Source organism: Equus caballus, chromosome 14 (genome assembly GCF_041296265.1).
Source record: "Equus caballus isolate H_3958 breed thoroughbred chromosome 14, TB-T2T, whole genome shotgun sequence".
Lineage (NCBI taxonomy): Eukaryota > Metazoa > Chordata > Mammalia > Perissodactyla > Equidae > Equus > Equus caballus.
In genome coordinates, this window is record NC_091697.1 from 104,807,895 (window position 1) to 104,825,951 (window position 18,057).

The following is an 18,057-nucleotide window of genomic DNA, read 5'->3' on the forward strand; positions in this document are numbered from 1 at the left end:
TTATGTGGAGAAAGAATTTATAATCTTTAATATATCATGTACTTCCTATATTGTTTCTACTTCTAAAATGCCTGAAACATCCTCTTTGTAAAGAGACAGTGCTGTATTTATACACTATAAAATTGTGTAAAGGTTTGTTGCGTAGACTTGCCTTGCAATGAAAATCAAAGAAAGCTGTGTATAGCTTTTTAAAAATTATCCTTAGTTTGCATATAATTTAAACTTGAACATCTTTTATTTTGGTTAAATAAGAGCTGAATCAGTATATCAGAGTAAATAGAAACTGGGAGAGAATAATAAATTACTGTATGCAAAGTGGAACAGTATGATAGTACGTACACATCTCACACGAAGACAGAGTATAGGGACTTGAATGCAGGGGATGGATGTGCACTTTTTTTTTCACGCGATGCTCATGTGAGCCGTGGAGTGATCTCTGTGCGTTTAGTTCCAAGAGCTTAATATTTTAGGAAAAGGCTGTTAGTATCGTGGAATAGGATTTCTCCTCTAAGAATACTTCCATTTCTTTATTAATCCCAGTAGATTAAATCTACATTGATCATATTGAAAAGAGCTATTTAAAATGAGTATTACCATGTTTTGATACCATGTGATATGATGAGAATATATTATGTTTAAATGGTAGCTGAAATAGTTGAGGCTGCCATCACTTTCTGAATAGCTTTTCAAAATTGAAAATTGGAATGACTTCTTCTAAAGAATTTAAATTCCTTGATAAAAGAGTAGCATATGTTCCTCTTTGGATCCGTTTGGCACTAGATATGATGGCAAAGTATGTAAGTTAAATTAATCTTACTTGTGATGGTGGCCACCTAGCCAAAGAGAAAGCCGTGGCCACCACTGTTTCCGCCTTCCAGCCGCTCTCTGCTGCTCTCCTGGTCCTGCTTTCAGCTAAAAGATCATGCAAATTCATAACTAACATGGCAAGTGGCAGGTTACTCATTTCCTTTCATTTGGTTTTTTGTTTTTCCCCTAACTTGATTAGTTGCATAAAGCAATGATGTAATGGATAGGAGCTTAGGCTCCGGAGGGAGGCAAGGCTGGCTTTTCCCTTCCTTCTCATGTCACTTGGGCAGGTTCCTTCCCTCTCTAGGCTTCTTCTCCTGTCTGCAGATGACAATAATATGATTACATAGGATTAAATGATAATGTATGTACACTGTTTACCACAGTGATATGTTTCTTATGATTACAACCAGTATATTTACCAGTTCACTGTGTTTCTGAGGTTGCGTATTACCTTCATTAGGTTTATGAAGGTAAACTGGCTGACCAGTACTTCCAGAGAACTCTGCTGAAGAAAGTCTGGAGAGGCTGGCACTCCACAGTGCAGAAGCAGTGGAAGGATGTGGTGGAACGAGCTTGCCAGGCGAGAGCTGAAGAAGTTTGTGTCCAGATTTCCAATGATTATGAAACCAAAGTTGCCGTGGTAAGCTTTTTTTTTTATTTTCACTGTTTTAATAAAAATTAAAAAGATGGGTAGCATGGTTCAGTATTAGTTTATGGTTAGAAAGAGTAGCCCACTTCTCTAATTCCATGTACTGCAATGTAGCTTCGAATGACACTGCTGGGAAAGAATAAGGGTCATAAACCAGGTTCGCAGACTGTTTGTTCCTTTAAACAGCTGTACCTCTAGACACCAGACTCATGTTGGTTCTCGTGTCTGCGTTCTCTTGGAAATATAAAGCACACACAGATCCTTCCACCTCCAAGAAAGCGTTCCTTCTTATGCTTCTGCTTTTGATCTTTAGCCAGAAATAAAGACCAAAAACAAAAATGTTTATCCTCATGTTACTTTGAATAAACTATGTTCTTATAAGATTGATATAAAGCAGTTGTATATGAACTAAAATTATTCTCCCATTGACTGTTAATAATATAATCAACATTGTTTCCATGGGAAAACATTGAAGACCCCAAATGAAATGAAAACCGTATTGAAGAAGGCAGTAGGCCTCTTGAAATCAAATATTAAAAGTAAAAAATAGATATATTTCATCATTATAACACTAAGTTCTTAATGTTACAGATAAGTTTCATTATACAAATAAGTGTCTGCAATTCAAAATGACATGCAGAAAAAGGAGTCCCTTTAGATTTGGTCTCTGGGAAAGCGTGTTGCACCTAATGTCACTTTGCATTTTAAATTCTATAGATAATGTTTAGTTAAAAAGAAATCTGTTAATATTGCAGGCAATTAGTTATTTTTTTCTGAAGGGGTGAGGGCTATCTGTGGCTCTTAATGTATTTTATTTAATACTCTACATTAAAGTTTTATGGTAAGAAATGACGTATCTTTTTGTATAATTAAAACATCAGCAGCCTTCAGTGGGACTGTATAAAATTCCCCTTATTTGAACCTTGATTTTATGATTAGGAAAATGATTTGTTGATGGAGACCGTGCAGGTAAGATGCACCTTTTAAAATTGAGATCCATAGCAGAAGAGACATATGGTAAAGTATTTTTAGTACTTCACATAAAAATAACTTCACAGTATAAGTCTATTTTTTACAATAAATGATATTCTTCCTTGTGTCTTAAATCTTTTCCTTTTGTAAAAAATTCTCCTTATTTTAGTTATCTGGAGCTTTGGAAAATGCAAAAGCTGAGATCCAAAGAATGCAGCAAGAAAAAGAGCAGTTTGAAGATTCCATGAAGAAAGCTTTCATGAGGGGTGTGTGTGCATTAAATCTTGAAGCCATGACTATATTTCAAAACAGAAGTGATCCAGGTTCGTCTTTTGCTGAAGATTCTCTGCCTGCTTTCAGAAAGGATTTGCGATTTCAGTGATTGGCATGTTCTGCAGGGCTAATTTGCTGCAGTGGCTATGTCTTATCCAGGCACTGTATTTTTGATTTCATGGTGTCTTATCCAATTTTAAATCTGCCATGAAAATTCTCTCAGTCATGCTTACTTATGGTATCTTAGATCTGATTAAGTAAACTGTCAACTCTGAAGTATTTAGGCTCAATGTTAAAATAATGCTTTGAATGCATAATATTATTTTAAGGCTCTTTTAGCTAATAATTTTAATGTCTTTAAGGACAAAATTTCTATTTTTGTTTTTTCCTAAGTAGCCAAATTCCTTGCGCTATTTTGTTGATTAAATATTTCTTACCTAGTCATGCTTTCCCATTTTTAAAAATTGCATGTCTTCCAGTTTAAGAGAAGCCGCAACTAAAACTCACTTTCAACAGATACAGCTATAGGCCTATAGGAGGCAAGTAAAATAATGTTATTTCAAGAAAAGCCCCAGTTTTGGCGGGAGTCTGAGTGTTTTGTGCTAGAGTGTCGTTGGCCTGGCTTACAAGAGCACATGACTAGAATCCTTTGCTACCAATTTACAACGAGGCCTATTTTCCTCATTGGGTTTTTAGTTTTCTTTCTCTGAACAAAGTAGATAATATAAACCTTCCTTACTGCTTCATAGGCAGTTCTTGTGGGAATGCCATGAAAGCACTTTAAAATTTTAAAATTTAGAATTGAAAGCACTTTAAAAGACAAAAGGTACTTTAACACGTAAATTGATAGTCTTGATGGAATTATTGCAGTCTTAATACAAGTCAGCCTCCCAACATGAGCATTTTTGCCATATTCCCCTGTACCAAATCCTGTTTGAGACTCACAGTTTATTTATGGATGAGACAATTTCATTTTGTAATATAATTAACATGATTTCAATCCAGTGGAGTCACCTCTCTGTGCTTGTGCCTTCGTTTTAAAGCATCAATAGACATTTATTATGCGTGTTGTGGATGATAGTGAGTTTAAAGCAAATGGTTTTCTCTCTGAAGCAGCCATAGTATGTGGCCCACATGCAAATTAGAAGTTTAGAGTCACAGAATCTCAAGGGGAATAGTTTATCTTGCTAATACCCAAAGGAGTACTTGATTTCTCCAATAAGTGGTCTTTTAATTGAGTATCAATGCTGAAAACAAGTTCACCACCTCCAATGATAGGGTAATCTGCTTTTGGTTCTTATTATTAGCAAATTGTAAGTATTAAATTAAAGAATTTAATTATCTACTTATAAGAGATACTGGGTTTCGGGCCAGCCCAGTGGCACAGCAGTTAAATTCGCACGTTCCGCTTCAGTGACCCAGGGTTCACCAGTTTGGATCCTGCGTGTGGACCTACACACCCCTTGTCAAGCCATGCTGTGGCAGGCATCCCACATATAAAGTAGGGGAAGACAGGCATGGATCGTAGCTCAGGGCCAGTCTTCCTCAGCAAAGAAGACAGGAGGATTGGCAGCAGATGTTAGCTCAGGGCTAATCTTCCTCAAAAAAAAAAAAGTAAAAAAACAAGTTATAAAAAAGAGATACTGGGTTTCACAAGTAAAGTGACAAATTATTAGCATTAGAACTTCCTGCACTCAATTACAAGAAACGTTTTTCTCATAATCTATCTAAAGACGGTTATGAACTGACTTAGGACAGAGTGTTTTACCACCATCAATTTACCATCTTAACTTTTAAATTCAAATATAGCTATATCTCCTACAGGCAAATATCCATAACAGGATTTGGAGAAAATGGATTCTGATAATTACATAACATGATTTGTTTTGTCCTGTTGCTTTTTAAGTCTGTTGTCATCTGCAGCTAATGCCGGGTTCTGGGGCCCCAGCTGTGTCCGGTGGCCTTGTGCTTTGTTTATCATAACAACAGAGGATGAAGATGACAGGAATAGTCAGACACACACCAGCAGAGATGTTGGTGGTGCTACCCAAGGCAGAAGTTCAGTGTCGACTAATGCTGGATTTGCTCTGTGATATTTAGGTTTTGTGGCATTTTAGTAACAGCTATTTAAAAAAATTTTTTAGGGGCCAGCCTGGTGGTGCTAGCGGTTAAGTGCACACGTGCCGCTTCGGTGGCCCAGGATTCGCTGGTTCGGATCCCGGGTGCAGACATGGTGCTGCTTGGCAAGCCATGCTGTGGTAGGCGTCCCACAAAGTAGAGGAGGATGGGCACGGAGGTTAGCTCAGGGCCAGTCTTCCTCAGCAAAAAGAGGACTGGCAGCAGATGTTAGCTCAGGGCTAATCTTCCTCAAAAACACACACGCACAAAAATTTTTAATTCTCACAAGAAAAAAGTCACTTCTGACCACCTTTCTTCCCTTAAAACAATTGTTTTTTTATGCATTTTTTAATAATGCAATGTTCCTAACGTACCTGTCTTATTAGAGCAGAGTAAATATTTGATTTTCTTATTTGTCCTGATTCTTTATAGTGCATCTCATATTGTACAGTATCCTAAACCTTACAGACTATAAATTAGAAGTTTCTATGAAGAAGGCAAAATGTGATGATAGAAATGGCCTCTAAAATGATACCTGCCAATTTTTAAAGCAGTTTTAGAAACAGTAGAAAATGCTTTACAACTGAAAAAATATATCCCAGTTGAAGCTAGAATAATTATTAAACTTAGAGTTATCTGACAAACAGGAACTGCATACTTCAGCCCGCATTGGTCAGAGTGGGTCCCGCCTCTCTGCCAGGGAACCCTGTGGCCAGACCTGACCTTTATGCTGCTTCCACATCAGATAAGTCTGCCACCCACCTAAAAGAATCAGTCAGACTCACTTTCTATCAAGAACATGTTAAAGCTCAGTGTATGTGTGTTGCTTTGTTTTCAAAGCAAATTTGTTGCAAATTTTAGTTTTCAAAGGAGTATTTAATATTAAATCCCTTTCATCAAAGGATTTCAAAAGACCAATGCGTTATAATCCTCATTAAACTTGCTAATGAGGTGACTTTTACTCTATTTTATATGAAGATAGTCTAAGAAGAGGTCTTAGCCACAAGCCCAGATTTCTGGGTAGAAAGAGGACACATGGAAAACCATGTGAACACAGGGCTGCACCGTGCCCTCTTCAGATGTCGGGAGCGTCCATCTCAGTGACTGATTTCAAACCCTTCCCCCAGTGTTTGGTACCACAGGGATACAATCTTAAGTGGAAATATTAACAAAATTCTCATACTAGGGGGAAAATAGCTAAAATTTGAAGAAACCCTTTGTCCAACTTCTGAAAGCTGCCGTTATTCTCCCCTTTGATCTAAGGTTAAGGTTCAGTTTTAAGAAAAGGTTACTATGTGGAGTGTCACTAAAATCAGTTAAGTGTGTGAGTATGTTCTTAAGTCATGACTTATCTAATCTACCTGCAAGAACTCATTTCTTTTACAATGTCTGAAGTAAAGATCTTAGAGTTAACTTGTTGATCTATTACTGTTTGCTGAAAAATCACAATTAAAATACATTGTTTTTGTTAGGATAGGAGCAATAGATGGAAATGAAAGGATATAGTGATATCAGAAAATCATTCTAAAGCTTTAGATACCAGGCCGTTTATCAGGAGACTTATGTGAAATACTGCAAAAGGACATAAATGCTTAGGCTCTTGTGACCATGTTATTGTGATGGCAACACGCTTGACTCAGCTGAGGTCCCAGCTGCGTCCACAATTTATATTTATCTTTTACGTTAAGAGCAAATTATTCATTAGCTTGCACATGTTGGAGGAAGTGGTCTGAAGTCTTTAGTGGTTACTGCTGACATTAACCAGTTCATACTGACAAACTCTGGTAACTGAACATTGTATCCAATATGTGACAGATTTCTACAGTTTTGTTAGGACTAAGTTCTGCTATCATGTCTTCTCATTATTTGGAGGATTAAAGTAATCTTAACTTGGAAGACTTTTAATGGAATTAATTTGTGATTTCTAGGGATGGACTTCGCAAATAATAGAAAGGAGGAGTATGGCCCTGGTGTTCAAGGAACGGAATCTTCTGCTCATTTGGATGCTTCGGCTCCCCGCGTGCCCTCAGCAGTTGCCCTGCCACAGCAGCCACCCCCAGCGGCCGGGGCAGCGGCCAGCGCGGCAGCCTTTCCCTCTGCCTCTTCCCTGACGTCTGCCCGGGCTGCCGCCTCCTCCATTCACCTTCCTGTTTCTGCTCCTCTGGGCGCTGGATCTGCAGCTCCTGCTGCACCGGAAGAAATGGTTAGTGCAGTGAAAGCAGGAGCCGCGTTGGGAAGAGGGGTCCCAACTTGCTTGTATGTTGGATATTTTGAACTCAGAACGTATTTTCTCATGGCGAAAAAAGTCCATATGGTATTTAGGCCAAGCCACAGAAAACATTTAATACACCAAGTAGCTAAAACATTAATTTGTAATGAAAATAATACCTGAAAGTTCTATTACAGTAGTAATAATTAAAACAAAAATAAGAAAGTTTTCCATTTTACATTTTTAAAAAACTATTCAGGAAAAATAGATTTAATTTGAGAAAGAGTTGATGACAGCCTTTTTTGTTTTAATTTTGAAGGAAGCTCGTGGGTGTTTTCAAGGGCTTAGGAGTTGAGTGGCTCTGTGTATTTTCTATTCCACTATGCCTTTCCCTTTGCCTGGCTGCAGATGTGTCAGTAACACGACACTGTAGTGGCTGCATCTTGACTGGGTTGGTTCTCGGCTTCAGTTCCTAAGCGGAATCCGGGTAGGAGTAGTTTCTCCTGAGTCACCATTAGAGAAGAGCGTGGCGGGAGAGGACTGAACGGGGTGGAGCGTGTTTGTGTGAGAACTTGCTCGGTGGCATAATCGAGCTGTTCCTGTGGTCAGAGTTACAGACAAGGCACATCGCGGTTCTGAGTCCTCAGCGCCCGCAGTGGAACCTGTGTTCTTCCACCCGTGTTTCTCCAGGGAGAAGGGCGATTACCGGACTCAGCCCCTTGGGGCTTTTTTTTTAAACGCTACCCTTCCTCCCTGTTCTGGCTTGGCTCTGGCACAGTGGCACGTGTAGTTCTGGAAAGGGCCTGAGAGGATTCTGATTTGCTTGTTGCCCTCTCCTGCCCACCCCAGCCACATGCATGAGAGGAAAGCAGATGGCAGAGCAGGTTTTCCGTCTTAGGATTCCCCTGGCAGGCCATCAGAAGGTGCTCGCCAGCTAAGGGAGGCGCTGCGTCAGCCAGACAATGGGTCATCCGTGGGAGTCCAGCTGACGTGAATTTCTGCCTTTTGGGAACTACTCAATTTGGGGAAAAATAGGTTGAGATCTGCTATTTATCATGTTTGCTCTTGATTCAAAGAGGTTAAAAACAAATATGGCTGTTAAGAAAAATGTGAGTGCATGAGGGAGTTTTGACTTAGAAATAAGACACTAAAATTCAACCCTGACATGTTCAGCTGTGTTTATTTTTCATGATTATACATTTTGAAACGTGATCCTATACCAATGAGCAAACACTGTTTATTTAAATTTCTGGTTTGTCATTCAAGTTGGGTATTCACACAACACACACAGAGGCAGATTTTTCAACATTCCCTTCTTAAAATATGCCTACACCATTTGTACGTCTGCATTGATACGTAAATCTGAAAATGCACAGGGAGAACAAAATGAATGAGTGTGCTCGCCACCCTTTTGTTACTAACTTTTGGAAACAATTTGATCACCTGAGATAATTTGAAGTCTTTGAAACCTGAAATACCAACATTGTGTAGACAACCCTTCTTCCCCCGACCCCTCCAGCCACATCCTGCTTCTTCAGAAACAGAAGCACGTTCAGCCGCACTCACACGCTACGGCCTTCAGGGCTGTGAGAGCCGAGCCCACCAGGGCATCAGTCTGTGCATGTAATGCTGGCCTCTCCCTTCCTTACATAATTACAGGGCTCACATTCACCTCAAATACGTCTTCCTGTTTTTAAAAAGAACCGTAATAGCAGAAGTAGGAACCAAGACTTTAGTTGGGTAACTTACCTAAGGTGAAACCATCATTGTTGGGAACAAGAAAAGAAGAGAGATTTGTGATCGGGCCTGCTTGTCTTTCTCTTCATTTTAATCACAGAGGCTGCCTGTGAACATTCAAACCTTGTCCAGTCGTCTCGGTATTTCCCGTACCTAAAGGAGGTGTGTGTAGAAAGTCAACTGCAGAGAACTGGGAAACGAATAACTAAAGGAGGATTACCGTTCTAGTGAAATTCTTTCCTTTCTGCAGACATCCTCAGTGTGTTAAACAAAACAGCAGAATCTCATGGTGGAAAACATTTTCCAAAAAATGCATTAGGCAGTTATACAAGCAAATATACTGCAGTTCACAAGGTTACACAATAGATGGCACTTTACTCCTTTTTTAACTCCCGTTGGAATGACTGAGGGTTTCACTTGGATTTTTAAGCTGTTTAGTGAAGTTTCTTTTCTGACTTCCCTCTTCATCTGAATGCCGAGTGAAGGATCCCCTTTAGAAATGAGGAAACTGAGGCTTAGAGAGAGTGAGCTCCTGGCCTGTGGCCCCAGTTAGTCACAGAAGTGGCCCTCCGGCCTCAGAGCCCTGCACACCTAACCAGTAGTCCGCATCATCTTCACGCCAAATGTTAAGATACAGATACTGGGGTGTTTAAATAATGTCGGCTCCCTTTTTTTTCCTTCTTCCTTTTGGTTTTTGCCCAGCTAATGTAATTAATTGACAGTGAAATAAAATGAGTACACATATGCATTACTTCTGATGTAAATAGAATCCTTCTGGAGTACATCCAGCAGTCAGCAACAAAAGCTGTAAAAGCCAAACTTACCTTCTGCTAGGATCAGCCCATTTTTTGCAATATATTCTATAGAAATAACTCTAAGAAAAGGGGAATCCTTTTTTACAAAACTTCCTATATATAATAAGAAAAGAACTGAGACAGATAAACTGTAGTTCGTTGGTATAAAAGCTTCTGATTAAAAATTATAGCAGGACTGTATTCATGAAAAAAAGTGATAAGAAAAAAGGCAGAACACAAAAACATAGGTAATGATAGTCTTAATTATGCATCAGGATCCAGAGAGTTCATAAAACAGACTAATGGTTGCTAAGGTGAGGGCTGCTGGAGGTAGGGAGATGGGGTGACCGACGGGTCTCCTGAGGGAGGCCTTTGTGGTGCTGGAACAGTGCAGTGACAGTCCCAGGAATCCTCACGTGTGATCTGGTGACAGGTCCACACCCAGGCCCTACACCAGTGTCAGCCTCCTGGTTTTCATGTCCTAATTACACCGTGATTATGTAACGGGGTGAGGAACGCCTGGACCCCTCTGTGCTCTCTCTGCAACTTCCTGTGAGTCTGTACTTCAGAAGAAAAAGTTTTTTAAAAGTTCATAAAATCCTATAAAATTTACATTCCAAGATTAAAGGGGTGTTTGAGGGTGCTTGGTTTTATGTTTTGCTTTTTGTGCTATTGTTTTAAATTTATTTTTTCCATGTTAAAGTTGGTTGACTATACAGTTCTCTTAAGGGCCTGTGCGTTGTCTTCGTAAGTTGCAGAACCAAAGTGCTGTAAATGTTGCCGAGGATTTCCTGCCACGGGTCTCTCTGTTTTTCAGCCGGCGCCCAGGGTGGTGACCTCCGCGCAGCAGAAAGCTGGAAGGACCATTACAGCCCGCATCACGGGGAGATGTGGTTTCGCTGCAAAAAGTCGAGTTAGTAGCAACTTAGCCATAATGGGAGTTTCTCCTCCTGTGAGCTCAGTTGTTGTGGAAAAACATCATCCTGTCACAGTGGTGAGTCCACATTTGATGACCTTTTGTGAAAAAATCTTTTTCCCGAGTGTGTGTAGACTAATAAACACTTATCCGACGTGTTGAGAGGATCCAAATCGGTGACCCCCGTACCGGTACGGCTCTCTCACACGCGGCCCCCGCGTGCTCTCAGTCCGCCCTTCCTCTGGTGGGAAATTAATTTCAGAAGCCTTTGTTTCTTCTCAAGAGGGTAAAAATTATCAAATCTGAAAAGTACTCTACCATGTTGGTGGTCAAAAGGGTAAAATATATCAATGATTTCTCATTAATTTAAAAAAGACACAAAAACTGTTTGCTCATTAATTAGCCTGCATGTTCATGTAGCAGATTTTCGATTACAAGAAAGACTTCCCTACTTTTATAGTTTTTAATTTTTGCTCCTTTTTTCGATTCAATTGTCAGCATATTTCTAGTTTGGGAAAAATTCAGATTGCAATAAATTTATGTGATATAAAGGAAAGTGCATGAAATTTAAGCAAAAATTAAAAAGCCCGAGTTAGTACCTCAGTTTTGCTACTTTTTGCTTTGTGATCATACACAAATCAAGTAAAATATTTGAGCCTCTGTTTTCTCTTGTGTAAAATGGGAGTGATAAGGTCCTTAGCTCCAGGGTCACTGTCAGGACTCAGGATGAAGTGAGGTAGCGTGAAAATTAAGTGAGATGTATAAACGCACTTTGTAAATTTGTAAAACCATAAGCAAATTTAACTTGATAAAAATTAAGAGAAGGGTACACAAGATACTTCTGTGTTATTTCTTAGAACCACCTGTTAATCAACAATGATCTCAAAAAGTTTAATTTTTAAAAATTACAAGAACACATCCCCAAAGAGAAACAAGGGTTGGTTTTATTTTTTTATTAAAGTATAGTTGACATGCAGCAAGGATTGATTTTAAAAGAGAATACCTTCCCTGTAAAGTCTCACTGTTAGACAGCATTCCTGTCTACTTCATATGTCCAAGTATTAGCAAAAAAGATATATGGAATGACTTTAAGTCCTTTTCTTCCTGGGCAGTAGATGGTTCCTAGATGATTACATCAAGGGGCGCTGGATGGAAAAGTTCAGCCTCAGGTGAAGTGGAAGGCTGAGCTGGAGACACGGCGTCCAGAGGAGGACGTGGGTGTGGGTCCTTAGGGAGAAGGACCGGGTCGGTCTGAGCGGGTGCGGGTCCTTAGGGAAAAGGACTGTGTCTTGCTTAACAGCGACTTCACCCGACTCGTCATTTGTATCTCCTGGATGCTTAACAGATGTTTTTTGGGTGAAGTTATAGATGATGGAATAATATTTAATATGTGTAGTTTTATGGGATTATTAAGGCAGATTTTTATCTTTTCAGCAAACCATTCCTCAAGCCACTGCAGCAAAATATCCCCGGACGATTCATCCTGAAGGTGGCGCCTCGGCTTCCAGGCCTCTCGGAGCCAGATCCGCCCACAGCCAGCCTCTCAGCAGCATCCCCTCCATCAAGGTCGTCGACTGAAACGAGTGTGCTCGCGGCGAGCTCTTCCAGTTCCTCCGCTCGTACCGAGGATTACAGTCTTTTGTTTTTAAATTCTCCGTATTCTTAGAACATCATGTTCATCTTTTCAAAATTACAAAAGACTTTTCCATCCTTTGTAACTATATGTAGGATTATTTTAATGTTATTTTTTTATTTAAGCAATTAAGTAAAATTTTTTAAATTAAAAAAGAGACTAGACTTTATTATTTTAATGGGTTCAGCCTGCCACTGATTACATCATCAAAGTATATAAATCCTGTTTCCTCTATGTTATTTCCAGAGCAGTCACTCCCGATGTTACCAAATACACTTTAAGAGAGAACTTTACTAGAAATTATCAAAACTCATAGAAACTAAGGTATTTTTATTTTAAAATTAAAAAAGACAAAAACCAAGAGTAATAGTGATATTTTATCACAAAGTTTTTTGTGACTTTATTGTATTAGTTATCATTTTTCCAGGACTCTAGGAATTAAAAATTAGGGAGAAATGGCAACACCTATGTATATTTTTTAATGTGAAAAGAGAAAAAAAGTTTAGTGACACAAAAACAGAGTTACAGAAACATCAAAAGGAAATTTCCTATTAAAGTGTGATCCTGTTTCTTTTCTGTCTTGGCTTTCTTGAGACTGCAGCGCTGAGCCCGTGCTGTTCTCTGAGCATCCAAGGGTTGTCCTGTGGCGGGAGCCCGGGGCGGCTCAGCAGCCTTCCAGGCCTGGGCTGAGGCTTCTCGGTGGCTGGCCTGTAGAAAGAAACCATGAGGGCAAAACTGACTTAGGAGAACAAGATCAGGCTTCGAATGATTGTATGCTGCCTGAATGGGTTACTTGGGCCAAGCACATAATTCAGATGAATCTCAGGACCCTCATCTGTGAAACAGTGAGATCGACCCGCCCTCTGCTCATAGGCCACATGAAAATAAGCAGACTCTGAAGGATCTGTCTACGTCTCTCTCTCTTTTTTTTAATCTTTATTTTTTTTCTTCTCCCCAAAGCCCTCCAGTAAGTAGTTGTATATTCTAGTTGTAGATCCTTCTGGTTGTGCTATGTGGGACGCCACCTCAGCGTGGCCTGATGAGCGGTACCGTGTCCGTGGCGGGATCCAAACCATCAAAACCCTGGGCTATCGAAGCAGAGCGTGTGAACCTAACCACTCTGCCATGGGCCGGCCCCAGATCTGTCTACATCTTTAACAGAAGTGGTGGACTTCATCGTCTGAAGCCGCTTCCAATTTGCACATGACCTAGCTCCGTGCTTGAACTTTATTATGGGAAATAGTTCTTCTTAACTGCCTCGCATTGTTTTGTTAACAGGACATCAGAGAATAAATATGAGATAGGCAAATACGTATCCCGTTTTCTCAATGGGCACACCAAGGCTTTTCTGAATTATAGAAGTGTCTGGCCGTGTCTTAAAGAGTACTAGAACCTTCTTACAGAGCACACGTTCTGAGTTCTGGCCCTGCTACCACTGTGGCAAACAGCCCCTCATGGGTTTCAACAAGGAACACCAATAGCACTGCTTCCCTATCCATCCGAGAGCATGACGAGCACCACGGGCTGCACTCGGAGCCCGCTCATACGCCCAGGAATGAAGACCCCACTGGGTGAACAGCTCAGTCCTTCCTTTCTCCCCTGGATGAACTGTCCTGAAACGCACTGGTCAGCCCGTCTCTTGGAAGAGAGTCCCCTCCAGGTCAAGTGATCGGTGTACTTGATACCAGGCGGCCAATTTGGTAATTCCCCCTGATCTTGGCTCTCCCTCCTTCCCCATCTCTCCCTCTCTCCCCCACTCCTGCTTCCTTGGAGTTGCACTCCTGAAAAAAGCAGTTGCTCATAAACTTTGGTCTCAGGCTCTGCTTTTTGAGGAAGCTAGATGACAACTAGGAATGGTTTTCAATACCCAAGCCATGACCACGGGCTAACTGAAGTGACCATTATGAATATTGTGATTAAGAATATTGTAGGCATCTTTTTAAGCCTTATCTAAGCTCTAGAAATTACATATTGTCCAAAGCACCAAGTAATTAGCTTAACTTAAATCCAACAATTAAAACACCTCATACAGTAAGAATATGTATTCACGTTTGTTTATTTTTGCATAAAGAGGTTACCTAGACTTGAGGGGGGAGGAACAGCAAGGTCAGTGGAAACTGGCCAAACTGAAGAAAAACGGGGACAAGACTTTCCACTGAATACCTTTCTAAAGACTTATGGAATCATCTGAACATATTTCCTGTCTCAAACCTTCAAAACATTTAGTGGGCCATTTACAATCAGCATGAGACAAAGATGTAGACATAAATTCATGATAGAATAACTGGACTGAAATTGTTCATGATTTTATTTCTGGCCTTAGAGACTTAGTCAGAATTTGAGAATGGAGAGCCTTAAATCATAATGAATAGATACACATAAACTGCTATACACTGATACTTGATTTCATATGTTATAACTTTTTCAGATTACAAACATAATGCATGTTCATTGTGGGAAAAAATTGGAAAGTACCACTAAGGAAAAAATAAAAGTACCAAAAATAAAAATCGCCTGTAATTATGTCACCAAGAGACAAGAAACATTGGTGGATACACTTCCGGTCTTTTCTAAGTAACACATTACACATGTGGTATTTAAAGCCAACAGCGACTATAAATTTCCAAAGCCAGTTTCTGTTACAAAAGAAATAACTACCAGTTAACGATTTCAATACTGTGCGCATGAAGTTAGGCATTTCAGGGGCACGCTCCCTTCATTCCCACCTCAACGCTGTGGAAGAGAGAGACGTTTCTCCCAATGTATAGAGAAAGAAACTGAAGATCTGGGAATGTGAATATTAGCCCACCCAAAGGCTCACAGCTAATAGGGCAAAACCATGATTCAAGACCAGGCCTGTCTATTCTAAAACCCCAGCTTTCTCCGTAGACCATGCTGCTGCTCTCACCATCAGATTATTTGAAAACATGATACACTAAATCCGAGATTATGCCACCACATAGGTTCCATCAAATGACAGAAATGGGAAAATCATATACAATTTGCCTTAAGCAAAAACCGAAACAGTTCTGACTTTTCATGTCAGTGGTCGGAAAGTAGAGTATGGTTTTTTCATCTGTTCGAGGATCATGTCACCACTGTCTTCAGAGTTGAGAGGAAAGTCAGTCCCACTGCTAGAAGAACTTATGGCATGGAATTTAAAAGGACTGAATGCTGAGTGGAAAATCATTTAAATACGGTTTCTTCGGACATTTATGAAACTGCACATTTCTTGGGCCTCGAGTCAGCTTCGCTTTTGAATTGACGGATCTTTTCTGGAAAAAACAGGTTAACATTTATCATTAATAGCTACCATTTATCAAGCACTTGCCACGTGCCAGGCACCATTCCTCACTTAGTCCCACAACGGCCCTTTGACACAGACACCTTCCTAGCTAATACTCGAGAACACTGGCACCGTGAGGTCACAGGACCTGCTGAGGATCACACCGCCCTCAGCGCTGGAGGTCAGAGACAAGCCCACGCAGTCTTGCTCCGAGCACGTGCCCTCACCTCTCAGTGGACTGCCTCCTGGTCCTCCCAGAGAGTCCCTATGGATACTCTGTCATAGGAATGAACCGATTGAAAGTTGAGGGAACAACCCCAGTGCTATGAGGATAATGCCATGGAAGGCAGGCGTCATCCATGCACTAGTCCTTGTGCCAACCACTGCGGAAACTGAATATGGGGTCAGCGATCTGATTCATGCATTTATGTCCTCAGCTTCAGGTAAAACTGCATCGGAGAAAATAATGGCAGATGTCCCTACATTTCGCTTGAATGGTTATTATTACATGACAGTTATAATGCCACTTAATTTATTGATAAATTTTCAAAGCATCTTCCCTGACAAGATGGGCTTTGGCAGAGTGATTTTTAGCAATAACCTCAGCTGGCAAAGTAATAGCCTGTCCGTTCTTTTCTCTCAACCTAGAGATAACATATTCAAATACACTAACTTGCAGTTTCCCAACAGGGGCAAAATGGCATTTTGAGCAAGACAATCTTTAGTTGTAAAGAACTATCCCATAACCTTATGAGATGGTTTAGCATTCCTGCCCCCCTCCCACCTTCCCCACACCCCCACGCTGGCCCACACAGACACAAACAAAAACACAGTCATGCACCGAATAATGACAGTGGTCCCGTAAGAATAGTCACATAGAGCCTAGTACCATATAGCCTGGATGTCTTGTAGTCTGTACCATCTAGGTTTGTGTCTGTACCGTAGGGGAGGAAGAAATTTTCCTCTACCCTTCTGGGTTCTTCTGGCTGCTCTAAGAATTAAATTGATATGAGGCAGATTAACAGAAGAAAAACAAAAGTTTAGTAACATGTATACTTGAGAGAAACCCAGGAAAACCAAGCTCACCAAAATAGCCAAAGCCCTCACCTTAAATACTGTCCTCAGCTAAAGACAAAAGAAGATGTTGGGGGCGGGGAGAGTCAGGGACTTCAAAGGGAAGGAAGGCAGTTCACAGTTAGGTGAAAAGGATCAAACATTTGGAAAACAAGTGTTTGGCCACACAGAAACAGAAGAACACAGAGGGGAGCCCACAAACAGGCTCTTCTCGCTTCCTCCCTGTCTGCACCTAGTTCCCGTGATGCTAAGGTGATGGCTCGCTTCCTGAGACAGGGTTTTTTATCTGAATTCTTTTAGGCAGTTAAGGCGGAGGCAACAAGAGAAACTGTCTGAGTCTTCTGTTTCTTAAAAATAATCAGTCTAGGGGCTGGCCCCGTGGCCGAGTGGTTAAGTTCGCGCACTCCGCTGCAGGCGGCCCAGTGTTTCGTTGGTTCAAATCCTGGGCGCGGACATGGCACTGCTCATCAGACCACGCTGAGGCAGCGTCCCACATGCCACAACTAGAAGAACCCACAACGAAGAATACACAACTATGTACTGGGGGGCTTTGGAGAGAAAAAGGAAAAAATAAAATCTTTAAAAAAAAAAATAATAATAATAATCAGCCTAAAATAATCCTCATGTTAAAGAGACACATTTTGGGGTGGCAAATTTTGTTCCCCTTCAATACACTCTGTGATGTTTGCACAATGACGAAACGGCCTAACAGTATCCCCATCGCTAAGCGACACATGACTGTACTCCTCTACTTTTCAAACCCCCAGCAGGAGGATGAAAATGGGACCAGTATCGACACTCACCAACGGAGAAGCTGCAGACTCTGTATGAACCACAGCTAACGCCAAGCCGGGACTGCTGCTGGTCAACAGCAGTAACATTTCTATGGACTTCCCCACCATTTTAAGGGAGCAGGAGTTTCTAGCTGCTGGAACTGCAACTCACCAGCCAGCTCTGGGAAGCCCGCTCGTACCAGCTCTTCGTACAGGTGCTTGACCGGCGCGGCCTGGGTCAGCAGGGCCCCGTGCAGCCAGATGAGCAGAGCCCGGTAGCCGTGTTCACGGAAGCTTTCCTTTCCTGTGCCAAACACAAAAGGTCAGAGGTGAAACACCACATGCTGGGGTCTCCTTCCTGTGACCTTGATTCTAGCTGAATGTTCTCTATCACTGCGGTCACAAGTTCATTCCTCTTCTGATGGCTGTTGGCTAAAAAGCCGAGGGGACGAAAGCCCTTCCGGTTCCCCTCCCAGGTGCCTCTGTAGCGTGACCAGAGTTTGGATTCGCTCCAGCACTTGCTGCGCACCTACTATGTTTGACGCAACCAAGGGGCTGGATAAGGGACTCAACAGCCGCGCCCCTGCTGGGCGGTGTGGGACAATCTTGACGAAACGTGGAGCTTCGCTTCAGTGTTCAGGTAGCACTGCCGGAGCCCAGCACTCCTCGCCGCGCACACTTCCCCAGGGATCTGCTCCGAGGCAGCCGTCTGGGCTGAGGATCTGCCGTCTAAGGAGCTCCCGGTGCCACTGCCGCCACCGCCTGGCAACCACACTCTGAGCAGCAAGCACGTCCCGTGCTGCCACTCCAGTT

The 18,057-nt window shown here is 41.4% G+C and overlaps 2 protein-coding genes across 7 annotated transcripts in view; one reads left to right on the forward strand and one right to left on the reverse strand.

Annotated features, from left to right (window-relative positions):
- Positions 1 to 12,266, forward strand: part of POC5 (POC5 centriolar protein) — a 33,655-nt gene extending 21,389 nt beyond the window's left edge. For all 6 annotated transcript variants that reach the window (XM_023618160.2, XM_023618161.2, XM_070234663.1 and 3 more), the window contains 5 exons: positions 1,271 to 1,450; positions 2,601 to 2,754; positions 6,751 to 7,025; positions 10,380 to 10,556; positions 11,913 to 12,266. In XM_023618160.2, coding sequence (XP_023473928.1) covers positions 1,271 to 1,450; positions 2,601 to 2,754; positions 6,751 to 7,025; positions 10,380 to 10,556; positions 11,913 to 12,056 — 930 coding nt within the window. In that variant the 3' untranslated portion in view covers positions 12,057 to 12,266. The remainder of the gene's footprint in view (positions 1 to 1,270; positions 1,451 to 2,600; positions 2,755 to 6,750; positions 7,026 to 10,379; positions 10,557 to 11,912) is intronic.
- Positions 12,267 to 14,149: 1,883 nt separating this feature from the next.
- ANKDD1B (ankyrin repeat and death domain containing 1B) overlaps positions 14,150 to 18,057 on the reverse strand; it is a 53,736-nt gene continuing 49,828 nt past the window's right edge. The window contains 2 exon segments of the mRNA XM_070234662.1: positions 14,150 to 15,386; positions 17,417 to 17,548. Of these exon segments, the coding sequence (XP_070090763.1) occupies positions 15,325 to 15,386; positions 17,417 to 17,548 (194 nt within the window). The 3' untranslated portion in view covers positions 14,150 to 15,324.